Consider the following 14,564-nt stretch of genomic DNA (forward strand, 5'->3'; position numbering starts at 1 on the left):
GTCATTAGCCCTCGGGGAAGGGATGGTCATCAGCCCACGGGGAAGGGATGGTCATCAGCCCACGGGGAAGGAATGGTCATCAGCCCGAAGGGATGGTCATCAGCCCACGGGGAAGGGATGGTCATCAGCCCACGGGGGAGGGATGATCATCAGCCCACGGGGAAGGGATGGTCATCAGTCCACGGGGAAGGGATGGTCATCAGTCCACGGGGAAGGGATGGTCATGAGTCCACGGAGAAGCTATGGTCATGAGTCCACGGAGAAGGGATAGTCATCAGTCCACGGAGAAGGGATAGTCATCAGTCCACAACGTTGATAAGTTTCCCAATACCTTATGAGTGCTCCTTACCTTAGGTGCAGATGCTGCGATCTTTGCCGCCTCAGAATAATTCCCCTGTGCGAAGAGGGTGTTAAACTTCCTTGCGAAAAGCTCCTCGGCGCCAGCCAGGTTGGAGCGCACTGCCATGCGCAGGGCGAGGTCTGGGTTCTGGAGCACGCTGGTGGCATAGTTGACAATGTTCTCTTCCTCCACACAGACAGACAGCACCTAAGGGGGAGAGAATGAGGGACATGAGAATATTAGCAGACCAGGGTGATCTTTAACTGAGCATGCGTGCAGAGACCTTTGGGCCAGGCATTGTGACATATGGCAGGTGATGGAGAACATGCTGGGCTTTGCTGAGAAGACCATACTTAAAATAGTGGTTTGTGGCCAGAAGCAGGAGTGGATAAAGACTAACTGGGCAGTGGAGGGAACCACAAAAGTTCAATCTCAATAAATAGGGAGTCTCACATGAAAGCCAACAGGCGTGAGCTGGGTATGCAAAATATCAGATACACAGGCTCTCCTTTGCCCTAAAGAAGCTTGGGATGTCTAACTTCTAGCCGGACAGCTATAAACTGATGGACGGTCAGACCCCTCTCAACATGCAAACCTTGGCCGTCCAAGCTATGCGTGTTCTGCAGGGGAGAGACCAGGGTCGACCCTGATCATCTGGCATGGTCAAACGTGTGTGCGGATGGCAGGGATGGAAGAGTTTCTAATCTCATTTGGGAGCAGCTGAATACACAAAACATTTAGTCTGATGGGGCTGTTCATTAAGAAAACTAGGAGGACCCAAAATGATAATTACCCTACCCAAGAGGGCGCAAAAGTGATCCATAACGGATTACACTGAAGCACAATTTTAAACTGCTCAACTAGAGGATAAACTAGAAATGAGAAGATCATAGTGTAGTCTGCTCTGTCCCCAGGTGGACAGTACTGAGGGGAAACTGGCGCCATTTATCAAAATGCAAACGCGGGCTCATTGATTTTCAATTAATGCTATGGAGTGTGCACAGGTAGACCCTGAATGGCAACCAATCCTGTCCGTGAATGATGGCAATGGTAGGAAGCGGATCTGAGGCTACGAGCTCATTTCTTTGAGATCTTGCGCTGACGCGCTGCAGGATGGCATTGGGATGACACAAAGTTAACGTACCTGCCCTTTCTTGTTCACACCGATGATGCCAGAGGTGGGCTCATGTGGCGCAGTCACAAAGATGGTGTCGGCACTTATGCGGTTCATGTAGATGCAAACCCCCGACTCCAAGTCATACATGTGAATATAGCCATACTTGGTGATGAGGTAAATCACACCGTGCTTTGTTCCAATCTAAAAAGGGGGGATGAAAAAAATGTTGATTTAACAGAGTACAAGTGAAAAAGCACATCTCCTGCATCGTGTAGTGATGGGGGTAGCCGGGGCGATCAAAAGTCACATAATGTCCCTAGTCACAAAGAAACGTAGAAGCAACTGTGCAATTAGTGCAGTGATAAATGCATAAACCTACTAAAGGTTCAATATGAGTGGAGAAAAAAAGTCAGCAGACACCACTGGAAGCTCTGCTTTAATTCTTGGCTTCAAAATATTTCACAAAAACAGCGTTTGCAATCCTACTCCATATCAAACACACCTTTCCTAGGAAATATCTTACTATCTGATTGATGCAATCTATATATCATCAAAAACCACTTCACCAGTGAAAGGACTTTAGGTGAAAAGAATGACGCTGCCTTCCTGCAGAGGGTCAAGTAATAAAAGTGACTACAGTCCTAAGAATAGAAGATATGCTGAGGCGAGGAGGGTGCGCTTGTAAAAGCTTTCATAGCACTGTTTTCACTGGAACTTAAGATGTGCAATCCTGGCTTGGAGATGAGCACTGTACATGATAGAGGAATAACGTAACACTTGACTCGTGCTCAAAGAGTGGGGAGATGTTGACCCCGTTATGCATCAAAGTGATGGACGCAGTCGTGACGCTGTGGAGGCCTATTGACAATGATCCTGGACTCAACGGATGAATATCTTGGACCATCTTAGGAGAACTGTTTCCAAATGATTGTGCATTTCTGTGTTTTTCTACTGTGCAACACCTCCAAGGCACATTTAGGGTTTGAGTTTGGCTATCCCAGTTTGGCTATCCCAGCATAAGGGTTGCAATTCAATTAAAACAGATCACACTACATGATCGTTAAATTCCACCTTCCAACATTTTCATTTGTCGCAAAAGGGAGGAAAAAAAACATCAATGCAACTTATTGAATTTTTGCCTGAGTCTGCTATATGGGACCAACATGCTCAGCAGCATCACTGACGAAAGGGATTAATTTAATGCTATGATGCAGTGCACATTTGATAACAAATATATCCTCTGCGTCGTAGTCAAAGCAGTGCAACTTTGAACCATAAATTAGGCTTTCCAAGGAGGCTTTTCCCATCCCTCCACTCTGTTCGCAGAACTATCTTCCCTACTCTCTTTGCCAAAGACAGGAACCCAAAGAGTAGAAAAGAACTGCTGACGAAATCCAGGAGTGAGTATCCATCGGTCCCCGCTCACCCTCCGCTGAGGAAGGGGACAGTTATCCACCTGAGCACTTCCTCAACAGTGGTATGAAGCGGCTCGAGTCACAAGGTTTGTAACATCTGAGCAAATAAGCGCAGGCTCTTCAGAAACTATGTAAGAGTGGATGCCCTCATTAGAAGGCTGTTCAAGGTGCGTGGGGTGATGGTGGACTCTTCAGGGACTATCACAATAATGGAACAAGGAAAGGATGCTCTCATTAGAAGGCTGTTCAAGATGAGTGGGGCAGAAGGTGGACTCTTCCGAAACTATCGCAATGATGGGTATAAAGAGTGGAGGCCCTCATTAGAAGGCTGTTCAAGATTCACGGGACAGAGGAAGGGCTCTTCAGAGACTATCATAATAGCGATACAAGGAATAGAGGGTCTCATTAGAAGGCTGTTCAAGATGCACGGGGCAGAGAGTGGACTCTTCAGAGTATCGCAATGGTGGTACAAAGAGTGGAGGTCTCATTAGAAGGCTGTTCAAGGTGCATGGGACAGGGAGTAAATGAGTGTCAATGGTGGCAGACTGCTTGTGGTTCAATGCATGTGGACTGAACCTGGAATTTTGCATTGTAGACTACCAAAGCTGAAGAAGTGAGGGGAAGAAACAAAGAGCTAGATAATGAAATTAAAGAGGCAGGTGTTTGCTGCCTGTTGGCTGGTATACACTTCTAACCATAATCAATATAGGTATGGTTACTAGGCAGATCGCAGATGTAACATATGGTCACTGGAATTATCTGATTCTGGGACAGGGACGTTTACCGCATAATCATGGATTTGCCACATAATTGATCATCTGTGCGTATTCAGTGGTTGTTTAAAAATAAATTTTGTTTCCAGTTCAAATGGATCAAAAGTTACTAAAAATGCAGCAGCGTGTTCCCGCACACTTGAGACTTTCACAAACTTTGACTAGTCTCCCATCATTTGCTTATTAAGGTGTTTGGGTGTTGAACTGGTACTAATGAGGTGAAACCTATACCCACTCAGTGTTAATGTGTGTAATAACAAAATATTGAAGTCATTTTATCACAAAAAGTTACGTGTTATGCCGCATACTTAGGCTTTTCCTGGTGCATTCTCCAGCCAACCCTGCCTCATAATTTGGCCCTCTCCGTTTCATAATTTCAGCAGGTCTGAATATGCAGAAACAATGGAATGTCCCAGCACAACCCACACAAAAGTTAACCTTATAAAGCCCAATCTAGCCACTACGGGACTGAAAATTATCATTAACTAGAACTGAGAGCAAAATACCAACTAACCACCCAAACTTTGGTATTGCCCACCAGTGTATACCAGCACGCAACGGGTAAGAAAGACGATTTTTGCTGAATAGCATGGTACAGAGTCCATGCCCACATATGCATTTAAATTGTAGACTATGTGTGTTTTAGACACGAAAAACAGAGTAGTGGAACCTGGAGGGATTTTGCTCAATAGCAAAATTCAGAGGAATTACAGAAGTCTTTACGGTACATTGTAAATGCTGCCCCCTACAAAGTCACAAAAGAAGCCTGCATAAAAACACAATATCTAAAACAGACCGGCCACAGCCCAAAGCTAGGCTGGAATAAACATTTTAGCATGAGCAGACACTCTGAGTGCTGCAGCCATGTACCACAAAGATGTCCCAGTACAAACCTGCATCAAAGATTGCTGAACCGCAAAGGAAAAGTCCCATAAGCACAAAGAGCATTAAATATTAAAGACCCATCAATAGGTAAATAGCAGAATGACGATGAAGCTGCACTTAATTTGGAGGTGAAAAGGGATCAGTATTTTCACACAACCCGTTTGTATTCCGATAGCTTCCAAATGCAAGAAATACTAATTGATTTACAATACTGACTAGAGGTTTGCTTTTAGTTTCACGGGTCACAGTAAAAGAAAAATCTGAGTTCTCAGTTGAACAACAAGTGTACTGGCCACAAATTAGATCTTCAGATCACCTAGTAAAAGTAAAATTAACTGCAGAGCTTTGGTGTTCTTCCCAAAATGGAATACTTTGTAAAAAATTGATACTTGTATAACGCACTACTCACCTGCAAGGGTCTCAAGGCGCTTGTACGAATACCGCTGTGGAACCCATCCTGGCTTTCCCTGTGAGGTGTCCACTCCTGGGCAACCCCAAGGTGAAGCCAGGCATCCTTAGCGTTGTGGGGGCCGTTGTGGAGATTAAGCAAGCTATTGCCCAGAGTTGCAGAGTGGGACTCCATGATTGGAATAGGCACCGAGGCGAGAATTATCAGATCCGTGGAATTATGAGCCCAAGACCCGCCGAGGCGGGGAATTGAACCCTGGTTCAGGGTCTGCCGCTCTAACCATTGAGCCACACTTCTCCACATTGAGCCACACTGCTCTGTACTCAAACACATACTCATCTGATAACTCATGAACAGGCAATAGAGTGATGTGCATAACCATGCAGGGAATAGGAGTGCATAAGAAAACAAACTTGAAAATGTTAGGACGAAAGTCCTTAGCGAGGCTTTGTAAAGAGGCGCTACCTGACCTTATGCACGTTTTTATGGGCAGCCCTGTGCGGATTTTCCCCAACAATCATCACTAGTCATACTCTCAATGTTACTGACGTGAGGCATCAAAGCATGGCTCCAATGTGGAGGGCCACCCATCTTTCACAGAACGCATACTGTCCCCCACGACCCAGGCTTCATGTGGACTGACATGGTGGCAGCATAATCTATGGTTAGCAGCAGAGGTTTCTTCCCTGATGTCTGAGACATACAAAGAAAACGAGAGTGACATAGAAAGAGCGAGAGTGACAGAAAGATACCGTTTTCACGTGTTCACATGCATGGGTGTGGGTGACCGGTGGAGTCCACTAGACACCACATACATCAGTTACACCAGATGCCATTATCCATCCCAAGATTGGTGTCTGAAGGTGCACATCTCCCCCTTTCCACACAGCCAACAGACTCCGTGTAAGAGGGCGGGAGGTGGAGACAACCCACCTATTGCATCTGCTCTGCCAGAATGTAAAAAAAATGGATACTTGTATAGCGCACTACTCACCCGCAAGGGTCTCAAGGCGCTTGTACGAATACCGCTGTGGAACCCATCCTGGCTTTCCCTGTGAGGTGTCCACTCCTGGGCACCCCCAAGGTGGAGGCCAGGCATCCTTAGCGTTGTGGAGATTAAGCAAGCTGTTGCCCAGAGTTGCAGAGTGGGACTCCATGATTGGAATAGGCACCGAGGCGAGAATTATCAGATCCGTGGAATTATGAGCCCAAGACCCGCCGAGGCGGGGAATTGAACCCTGGTCCCGGGCCAGACTTCTGCATCAGGGTCTGCCGCGCTAACCATTGAGCCACACTTCTCCACACTTCTTCTAAAACCGAGCTCCTCCCCCTTGACTGTCTGGAGCCATGCTAGATGCTACCAGAACCATCCCAAACTGCTCTTGGCAGGGGCAGCAGTGCTGCAAGACCCAGACACAGATCCTGGTGTGCTCATTCCCTTCTGGATTGGAGGGTCACTTTCAGATCTGAAGTGTGGTCAGCAGGAAAGACAGGGACGTGGCCTCTCTAACCAGTACTTTGTTCAATGCTCTCCTAGGCGACCGCAGAGTGGCTGCACACGAGCATAGGAGGAGAGACTCTTCAGACCGGGTTTGAGTCTGGGAGGTATCGATGGAGCTGCCTTGTTGGACTTGTGGAAGAAAGGAGAATTATCTGCCTGCTGGGAATTCCATGCCAGCCACTGTCTTCCCCAAGTACCTTTGGTGCATCAACTGGGGTTTTGTTTCAGGCAGCATTCCTGAGCGGGTTTCTTAACTAAACCAAAACTAAATCAGTGCACGAAAAACCCTGAGAATCATCAAGTTTCCCTCTGTCTGTAGTAATCGCAATAAAAACGATGACATTAGATGTTAGTTTTGCCTTGAAGTGCACCGCATTGTCCTACACCATGGAAAACTACATTAACTTGTTACATTTACTGCCCAGCAACTTCCAGCAACCCCAAGAAAAGGTCTTACAATATCATAAGCAAGGGGCAACAGTATCTGACAAAGCCTCACTACTCGATGAACCAACTAAAGTCCTCAAGAAAACGTTCATACAATAGGTCAAGTATATTTTAGTTATCAACAGTGCAAGAGGTATGAGCCCTGAAAAGAAAGACCCGTGGCTTTGGAATACACCTAATCCAACACTGAGAGCAGACGAGAAATACTAAAACCAAATTGTTCAGGCAGCCCACAAATGATATGGATGCCAGCCCAAACATCTGGAATTAGAATGAGGATATTGTGGAAAACTCAGACGCAAAGGCCAGTGCGAAATGTCACCTCATGTCCGACACAACCTACCTCCCTGAGCTCAACCCAACGGTTGACAACCCTGAACATACAGCCAGATTCAGGGGAAGGTTCATACCGGCAGCACTAAGTGCCACGTAGCAGTGTGGCTCAGTATTGAAGCGGAGAATGCAGTAACCAAAGAAACAAAAGACAGAGGGGCACTCAAACTGATTTGAATACCAACCAAAACCACACCCTTTCCAGGATTCATGACCTCTACGTGGATAGCTCCAGGCTCTGAACTGGGTCCCAGAATGAATGAAGCGATAAACCATAGCAGAACCATAATTTACTAGTATATTGTAGGAAACTGGGGTTTTGCTGCAGTAGTCCCACCACCTTTTGCCTGGTATTTGATGCAACGTTGACTGAAGTGCACTGGGTTCCTGCTAAACAGGTTCCCAGTGCCGATGTGTTCTCTTCCCATAACAAGACCCCTGGGTCACTTGATCCCAAGTGACCAGACCTTTAACAGCTCTCTGTAAGTCCCTAGTGAGTGATACCTCTGGTACCTAGGGTAGCTTGGTCGCACCTTAAAGATACCCATTAGGGACCATCTCTCAGGGTGAGCCAGGACGGGTTCCCCAGCGATCGAAGCGCGGAGATACTCCTCCGGGAGTTGATTCTAGCGCTATATAAACCCACAATTAAATTAAATTACAATTAAAGGTACTATGGTCTCCAACAGCTGCAGCATAGCTCGTGCCACTACAAGGGACCCAGCACCAAACTGATACAGACTGGCACTGCAGGCTGCGTGACAAGGTGCTCTAAAAAGTGAAACCCCAACATGACACTCTTTTGTGCCATGTCCCCTAAAACACTGCTTGACATATTTGTAACTAGCCCCTACAGCAGGCCTTAAAGCTGTAAGGCAGGGTGCATTATATTACACGTGACGGCATCTCTGCATGCGCAGATATAACCCTGTGCTGGCAAGTTCTACTACTGCCAGTACAAGTGAACAGGGAAGCCATCTTAAGGTATGTACTGGGCACTGGTCAAAACAAGTCCCCCACAACATTGCTTCAAGGAAACATAAGGAAACATAAGGTGTATCAAACACCTCGTATTAATAAACCCACACTGATTCCAGGGATGGATTTATTAATACATGCACCCAGAGGGTACCTTAGAGTTACTAGCTAAAGCCTACCAACCCTTTAGTGTGCTACCCGACTACACAGATGACTTTCTGACCCCACAGGTGAGAGCCTTCGCTCTCAGGAGGTCAGGACCAATGTCTGCTCTGAAGAGAGGTGTTATCTCCTCCTCCAGAAAGGCTGGTAAAATGAGCACTCAAGGTAGGGAAGGAAGTGGTCATAAAAGGTTATATTACTAGTAGACATTTGAATAAGGAAATTAAAGGATAGTGGAAAGAGATGTAACATATTTGTGCTTCTCTGAAAGCATGAGTGCACTGTTGAAATAACTGCGACTTTGAGAACAATGGCTGTCATGTGAACATAAATATGTGTTAAAGTTAAATATAATTATAACGAAGACAGAATCATTTCAACCCTCCATCCCCCTCCTTTTCAAAGACATTTTAAGCATTTCAGATGCTTGTTTCTAGCTGAAGGCAAACTGTGCTCACAGTCAATTGAATGGGGGAGTTTCTACTACTTGGGCAACTTTGTCGCTTCTTTGAGTGGCTCATTACAGCAATCACCAGCCACTGGTGAACTTCATAAAGTGTCAAGCACCTCTTTTCATAACCTTACTACTGCCCTCTACACTGATGCTGCGCTAGAATGGCAGCAGTGGTATCAGAATATCAGGGAGGAGAGGTGTCGCTGCACCAGGCAGGCAGGCAGGGAAGGAAAGGTATCATTGCACCGGACAGGCAGGCAGGGAAGGAAAGGTATCATTGCACCGGGCAGGCAGGCGGGGAAGGAAAGGTATCATTGCACCGGGCAGGCAGGCGGGGAAGGAGAGCTATCAGAAGACCGGGGAGAAGAGGTGTCGCTGCACCGGGCAGGCAGGCAGGGAAGGAAAGGTATCATTGCACCGGACAGGCAGGCAGGGAAGGAAAGGTATCATTGCACCGGGCAGGCAGGCGGGGAAGGAGAGCTATCAGAAGACCGGGGAGGGGAGGTATCGCTGCACCGGGCAGGCAGGTAGGAAAGGTATCATTGCTCCGGGCAGGCAGGTAGGAAAGGTATCATTGCTCCGGGCAGGCAGGCGGGGAAGGAAAGGTATCATTGCACCGGGCAGGCAGGCGGGGAAGGAAAGGTATCATTGCACCGGGCAGGCAGGCGGGGAAGGAAAGGTATCATTGCACCGGGCAGGCAGGCGGGGAAGGAGAGCTATCAGAAGACCGGGGAGGAGAGGTGTCGCTGCACCGGGCAGGCAGGCGGGGAAGGAAAGGTATCATTGCACCGGACAGGCAGGCAGGGAAGGAAAGGTATCATTGCACCGGGCAGGCAGGCGGGGAAGGAAAGGTATCATTGCACCAGGCAGGCAGGCGGGGAAGGAGAGCTATCAGAAGACCGGGGAGAAGAGGTGTCGCTGCACCGGACAGGCAGGCGGGGAAGGAGAGCTATCAGAAGACCGGGGAGGGGAGGTATCGCTGCACCGGGCAGGCAGGTAGGAAAGGTATCATTGCTCCGGGCAGGCAGGTAGGAAAGGTATCATTGCTCCGGGCAGGCAGGTAGGAAAGGTATCATTGCACCGGGCAGGCAGGCGGGGAAGGAAAGGTATCATTGCACCGGGCAGGCAGGCGGGGAAGGAAAGGTATCATTGCACCGGGCAGGCAGGCGGGGAAGGAAAGGTATCATTGCACCGGACAGGCAGGCAGGGAAGGAAAGGTATCATTGCACCGGGCAGGCAGGCGGGGAAGGAAAGGTATCATTGCACCGGGCAGGCAGGCGAGGAAGGAGAGCTATCAGAAGACCGGGGAGAAGAGGTGTCGCTGCACCGGGCAGGCAGGCGGGGAAGGAGAGCTATCAGAAGACCGGGGAGGGGAGGTATCGCTGCACCGGGCAGGCAGGTAGGAAAGGTATCATTGCTCCGGGCAGGCAGGTAGGAAAGGTATCATTGCTCCGGGCAGGCAGGTAGGAAAGGTATCATTGCACCGGGCAGGCAGGCGGGGAAGGAAAGGTATCATTGCACCGGGCAGGCAGGCGGGGAAGGAAAGGTATCATTGCACCGGGCAGGCAGGCGGGAAGGAGAGCTATCAGAAGACCGGGGAGGAGAGGTATCGCTGCACCGGGCAGGCAGGTAGGAAAGGTATCATTGCTCCGGGCAGGCAGGCGGGGAAGGAAAGATATCATTGCACCGGGCAGGCAGGAAAGGTATCATTGCTCCGGGCAGGCAGGTAGGAAAGGTATCATTGCTCTGGGCAGGCAGGTAGGAAAGGTATCATTGCACCGGGCAGGCAGGCGGGGAAGGAGAGCTATCAGAAGACCGGGGAGAAGAGGTGTCGCTGCACCGGGCAGGCAGGCAGGGAAGGAGAGGTGTTGTAGCAGCGGGTAGGCAGGTGGCAGGCCCGGACTGGCCGTAGCCTGCACCGGGCAATCCCCCGGTGCGCCGCACGGGTGGGGGCCGATTTTGTTACAGGGCCGTTTTTGCCGTTTCTATGCTGCAAAATCACCCCTGTAACAAAATCGGCCGAAAACCGGCCCTGGCAAAGAGCTCGGCGGCTCCCCCAACCCCCGGCACTTTGCCAGGGCCGGTTTGGGTTCCCAGTCTGGCCCTGGCAGGTGGGGAAGGAGAGGTACCAGAAGACCAAGGGAGAGGGATGTCATAGCACCGGGCAGGCAGGCGGAGGAGGAGAGATGTTGCAGCACCAGATATGCAGGCGGGGAAGGAGAGGGCCTGTCAAGAAGGGGGGCAAAGGAGAAGTGTCAGAGGGCAAGGCTGGAGGGGTGACAGAGGACTGGGCAGCAAAGGACGCAGGCAGGAGCGCGGTCAGAGGACGCAGCGCACAAGGCGGTTCGGAGGGCTGGGCAGGAAAAAGCCAAGCAGAAGGGATTTCAAAGGACTGGTTATAAGTAGCCGAGACATGGGTCTGGCTTGACTCGTGAGAGCACAAGCAGGTGCCATGCCCTGAAAATGTTAGACAAGTGCACATGACGTCAAATTGCAATACAAAAAAGTGTATTTCTTTCACATGTCGAACCTTTGACATTAAAACATCTATCATAACAGTGCAATGAAAAGTACTCTATAATATGCACTGCACTGAGAATTATTAACAGTTTTTAACTTTAACTGCTAACCATTCTGACCCTGCTCCCCACCCTTACGACACTGCCATTAGTGAACTACGATGCAAGACAGTAGTCACATGAACCTTGTATTTAGCCAGTTTTTTGTAGCTAGGGCAACATTATATACAGGATAAAGTACCCCTAAAATGATATTGCAAGCCACAGAGGAGTTCCGTGACCACAGAGGAGTACTGTGAACAGAGGAAAAATGCCAAAGGCAAAGTTCCTTTATAAGGTTATGGAACTCCAATTTAACTTGCAATATCCTTATCATGTACACCAGGGGGTACTTTAGCCTATATAATATATGGTCACGCAGTCACATTTCCGACAAACCACTTAAAACCTTGGTGTGTAGCTCTTTTATATGAAAGAGCGAGCATGTTTGCAAAATTAAACACATCAAAAACCTGTCCGGTATTTGTTGCAAACAGATATTAATTACTACAGTAGCTCAGAATGTGTTGAATTCTTCAGAAATAGTGTAGCTTTTCTCCATCAAGGGAGAACAAAAATTAAACACTCTCTCTGCTTGTCACAGTAACCTATTAAAACAGAGCAGAAGACAGAAAAGCAATGTTCTGTTCTCGTTGCTTCAAACAGCTGCTTCAATTAGCTTTGTGACTTGACCTGCCTTTCACCTCAGCCGCCGGCTCTGGCATTGTGATGTCAGAACTAGACTGTAATAACTTATAATAGTACAGTCTGGTGTCTTTTCTTTATAATCGGCAACCGAGTGCATCACTTGTCGCCGATTATAAAGAGATAAGAGACTTGCATTTATAGAGGGATTACAAAGCCCGGTGTATTAGTCTATTAAATCACACGCAATATGTTTTTGTACAGCTAGTATTCAGTGCTCTGGTATTTGAAGGTGCTTTTATTTGCACTAGTGAAAAAAAGGAGCATGGGTAAAATAAATTATTTGACTAAGATCACGCAAAATGAGTGAGTGGGGGAAGCCGCAATTAATTCGAATTTTCTGGTTTCATTTTGTACAAAAGGGCCACTAAAAGGATATCTATTTGTCTCTCCTTTTTTAGGTCTCGCGACCTGCGCGCATCGAGCGGAGCGAGAATTCAAGTAGGCAAAATCTTCATGAAACCACCAGCTTTTTGCTGGCGTTTTCATGAAGTTCACGTGAACCACGTGATCAAACACGAACGCGCATCAGCCTCCCTCCCTCCTAATTGCATTTGCCGCACAGCACATCAAAGGGCTTCGCCCAGCGTGCGCTCTGCGGCTTCTCAGCTTCTCCTCCCCTAATTAGTCATGGCTCAGTTTCCCGGCGCACGCATTTGTTGACATTTTTTTCGTGAACCTGGCTACTATGCTGTTATCACTGCATTTCATTACTACAGGAAGACATTGGGTGAGTACTTTGTTAGGTTTTATATTTTATTCACTGCATGAATTAAAACTAATTTAAAAAAAACTAAATCACCCCGTAATGCTGTATAATGCTTAAAACGAAAAGCTATCTGCCACAGGGGAACTTGGAAATAAAAGGCTGTTTCTATTTCGTTTCGTGTTAAAGACTATCCCCTATCCAATTCACCCCCATCCTCCCTCCTCCTCGCAAGCAGAGTTCCTCCCCGTCGAGCTGCTGAGATCAGCGCCATTTGTTTTCACGTATCGGCTTTAGGTGGCATATTTCCTGGAAGGCCATTATGTTTCTGAAAAGGCGACCGTTTCCAAGCTGCAGCGGCGTCACAGCTGAGTGTAAACACAAGTGCGGGTCAGGGGGTAGGCTGTGCGTGTTGGTTTTCACCAGAGAGCTGCGTGTCTGTGTCTGCGCATTCCGGACGCTTGTCCGCATACCCAGCAGAGAAAGTTCACTGGAGACGAGGGGAGGTGCGGGGAAGAAAATAACACTTTCCAACAAGCATTGGCATAGCCAATAGGTCTCGCTTGTGGGACCTTATAAGTATTTAGTTACAAGGATATTGTGCTGCAAAACAAAATACTTATAAGGTCCAACAAGCGAGACCTATTGGCAATGCCAATGCTTGTTACCTCAGATGTCAATGCTTTGTTTTTACCTCTTGGTGCATAAAGGTAGAAGAACGAGGGTAGCAGGCAGAACCCATAGGAAAGCTCCACTTATTTTGGGCTAGGGGTTCCAACAGGCCCTCAAGTTGAACCAGAGGCAGGCTTCATGCTTGTGCCTGGCTCAAGCTTTTACTGGCACTTTCTCACATGGCTCCTCAAAAGGACCAATCCTTGGAGGCAGAATACACGCAAACAAAGCTTCTAAATCGTTGTTTGGTTTCCAACTGGAAATGTTCAACTTAAGCAGCTGCGATGATCAAGCTACTTTTCTTCAGTAACACCTTATCTGGTAGAGTCTCTATGTAACCGCAGATTTCTTACCTTAGAATTATCCCCAACCGTCAGAATGGATCCAGAACGTTTTTCATGAGCAGTACCCCTGCGCACCAGTAGGTGGCATCGTTCAGCTGTGCATGTCACTATCTGCGCCGGAAGTGACATACGAGGTGCCTATATAGGCGTCACTCCAGCGAGCTAATGTCAGTTTCTTCATGCAACTATCCACATCAGAAGTGGGGAGCCATGAAGAACACGGACCACTGTTCAGGAAAACTTACCTCCTGAAGAACAAGTTGCTTACCTTCGGGAACGTCTTATTTCGTAGAGTCCATATTTAGCCACAGATTCATTGCCTTTGCATTTCCCAGGTGTTAGACTGCATACGGAAAATTTATCGGGCGCTATACCCCAGCGCACCGGTAGGTGGCGTCGTTCGGCTCTGCATGTGTCGTCTGCGTCATCCGTGCAGGAAGTGACGTCCGCCGCACCCATACAGGCACCAACTAGGTGCGCGGACGTCAGATTTTTTTCACAACTTTTCACACCAGAAGCGGGGAGCCATGAAGAACACTGACGGCTGGTGTGGAAACTAGTGCCCTTAAAGGGGTCAACCCTGACCCTAGAAAGGAGCCATCAAGTGCCCACCCACTGCAAGGGCTATGATGTCAGCCTAGGGTGATATAAAGGCACTAGACACTAAAAGACTATCTTTTTTACAGCCAGTGCTGAGATATCCGCTTAGAAGACATAAAAGCCACCATGTAAGAAGAGGTCAGTAAATCACTGGTATACAGGCAG

General features: G+C 48.1%; 1 protein-coding gene across 2 annotated transcripts in view; it reads right to left on the reverse strand.

Annotated features, from left to right (window-relative positions):
* Positions 1–14,564, reverse strand: part of CLTCL1 (clathrin heavy chain like 1) — a 330,795-nt gene that overhangs the window by 160,557 nt on the left and 155,674 nt on the right. For both annotated transcript variants that reach the window (XM_078667862.1, XM_078667861.1), the window contains exons 6-7: positions 1,485–1,658; positions 350–547 (exon numbers count right to left, since the gene is read on the reverse strand). In XM_078667862.1, coding sequence (XP_078523988.1) covers positions 350–547; positions 1,485–1,658 — 372 coding nt within the window. The remainder of the gene's footprint in view (positions 1–349; positions 548–1,484; positions 1,659–14,564) is intronic.

The sequence above is a fragment of the Lissotriton helveticus genome, chromosome 11, assembly GCF_964261635.1.
Source record: "Lissotriton helveticus chromosome 11, aLisHel1.1, whole genome shotgun sequence".
NCBI lineage: Eukaryota > Metazoa > Chordata > Amphibia > Caudata > Salamandridae > Lissotriton > Lissotriton helveticus.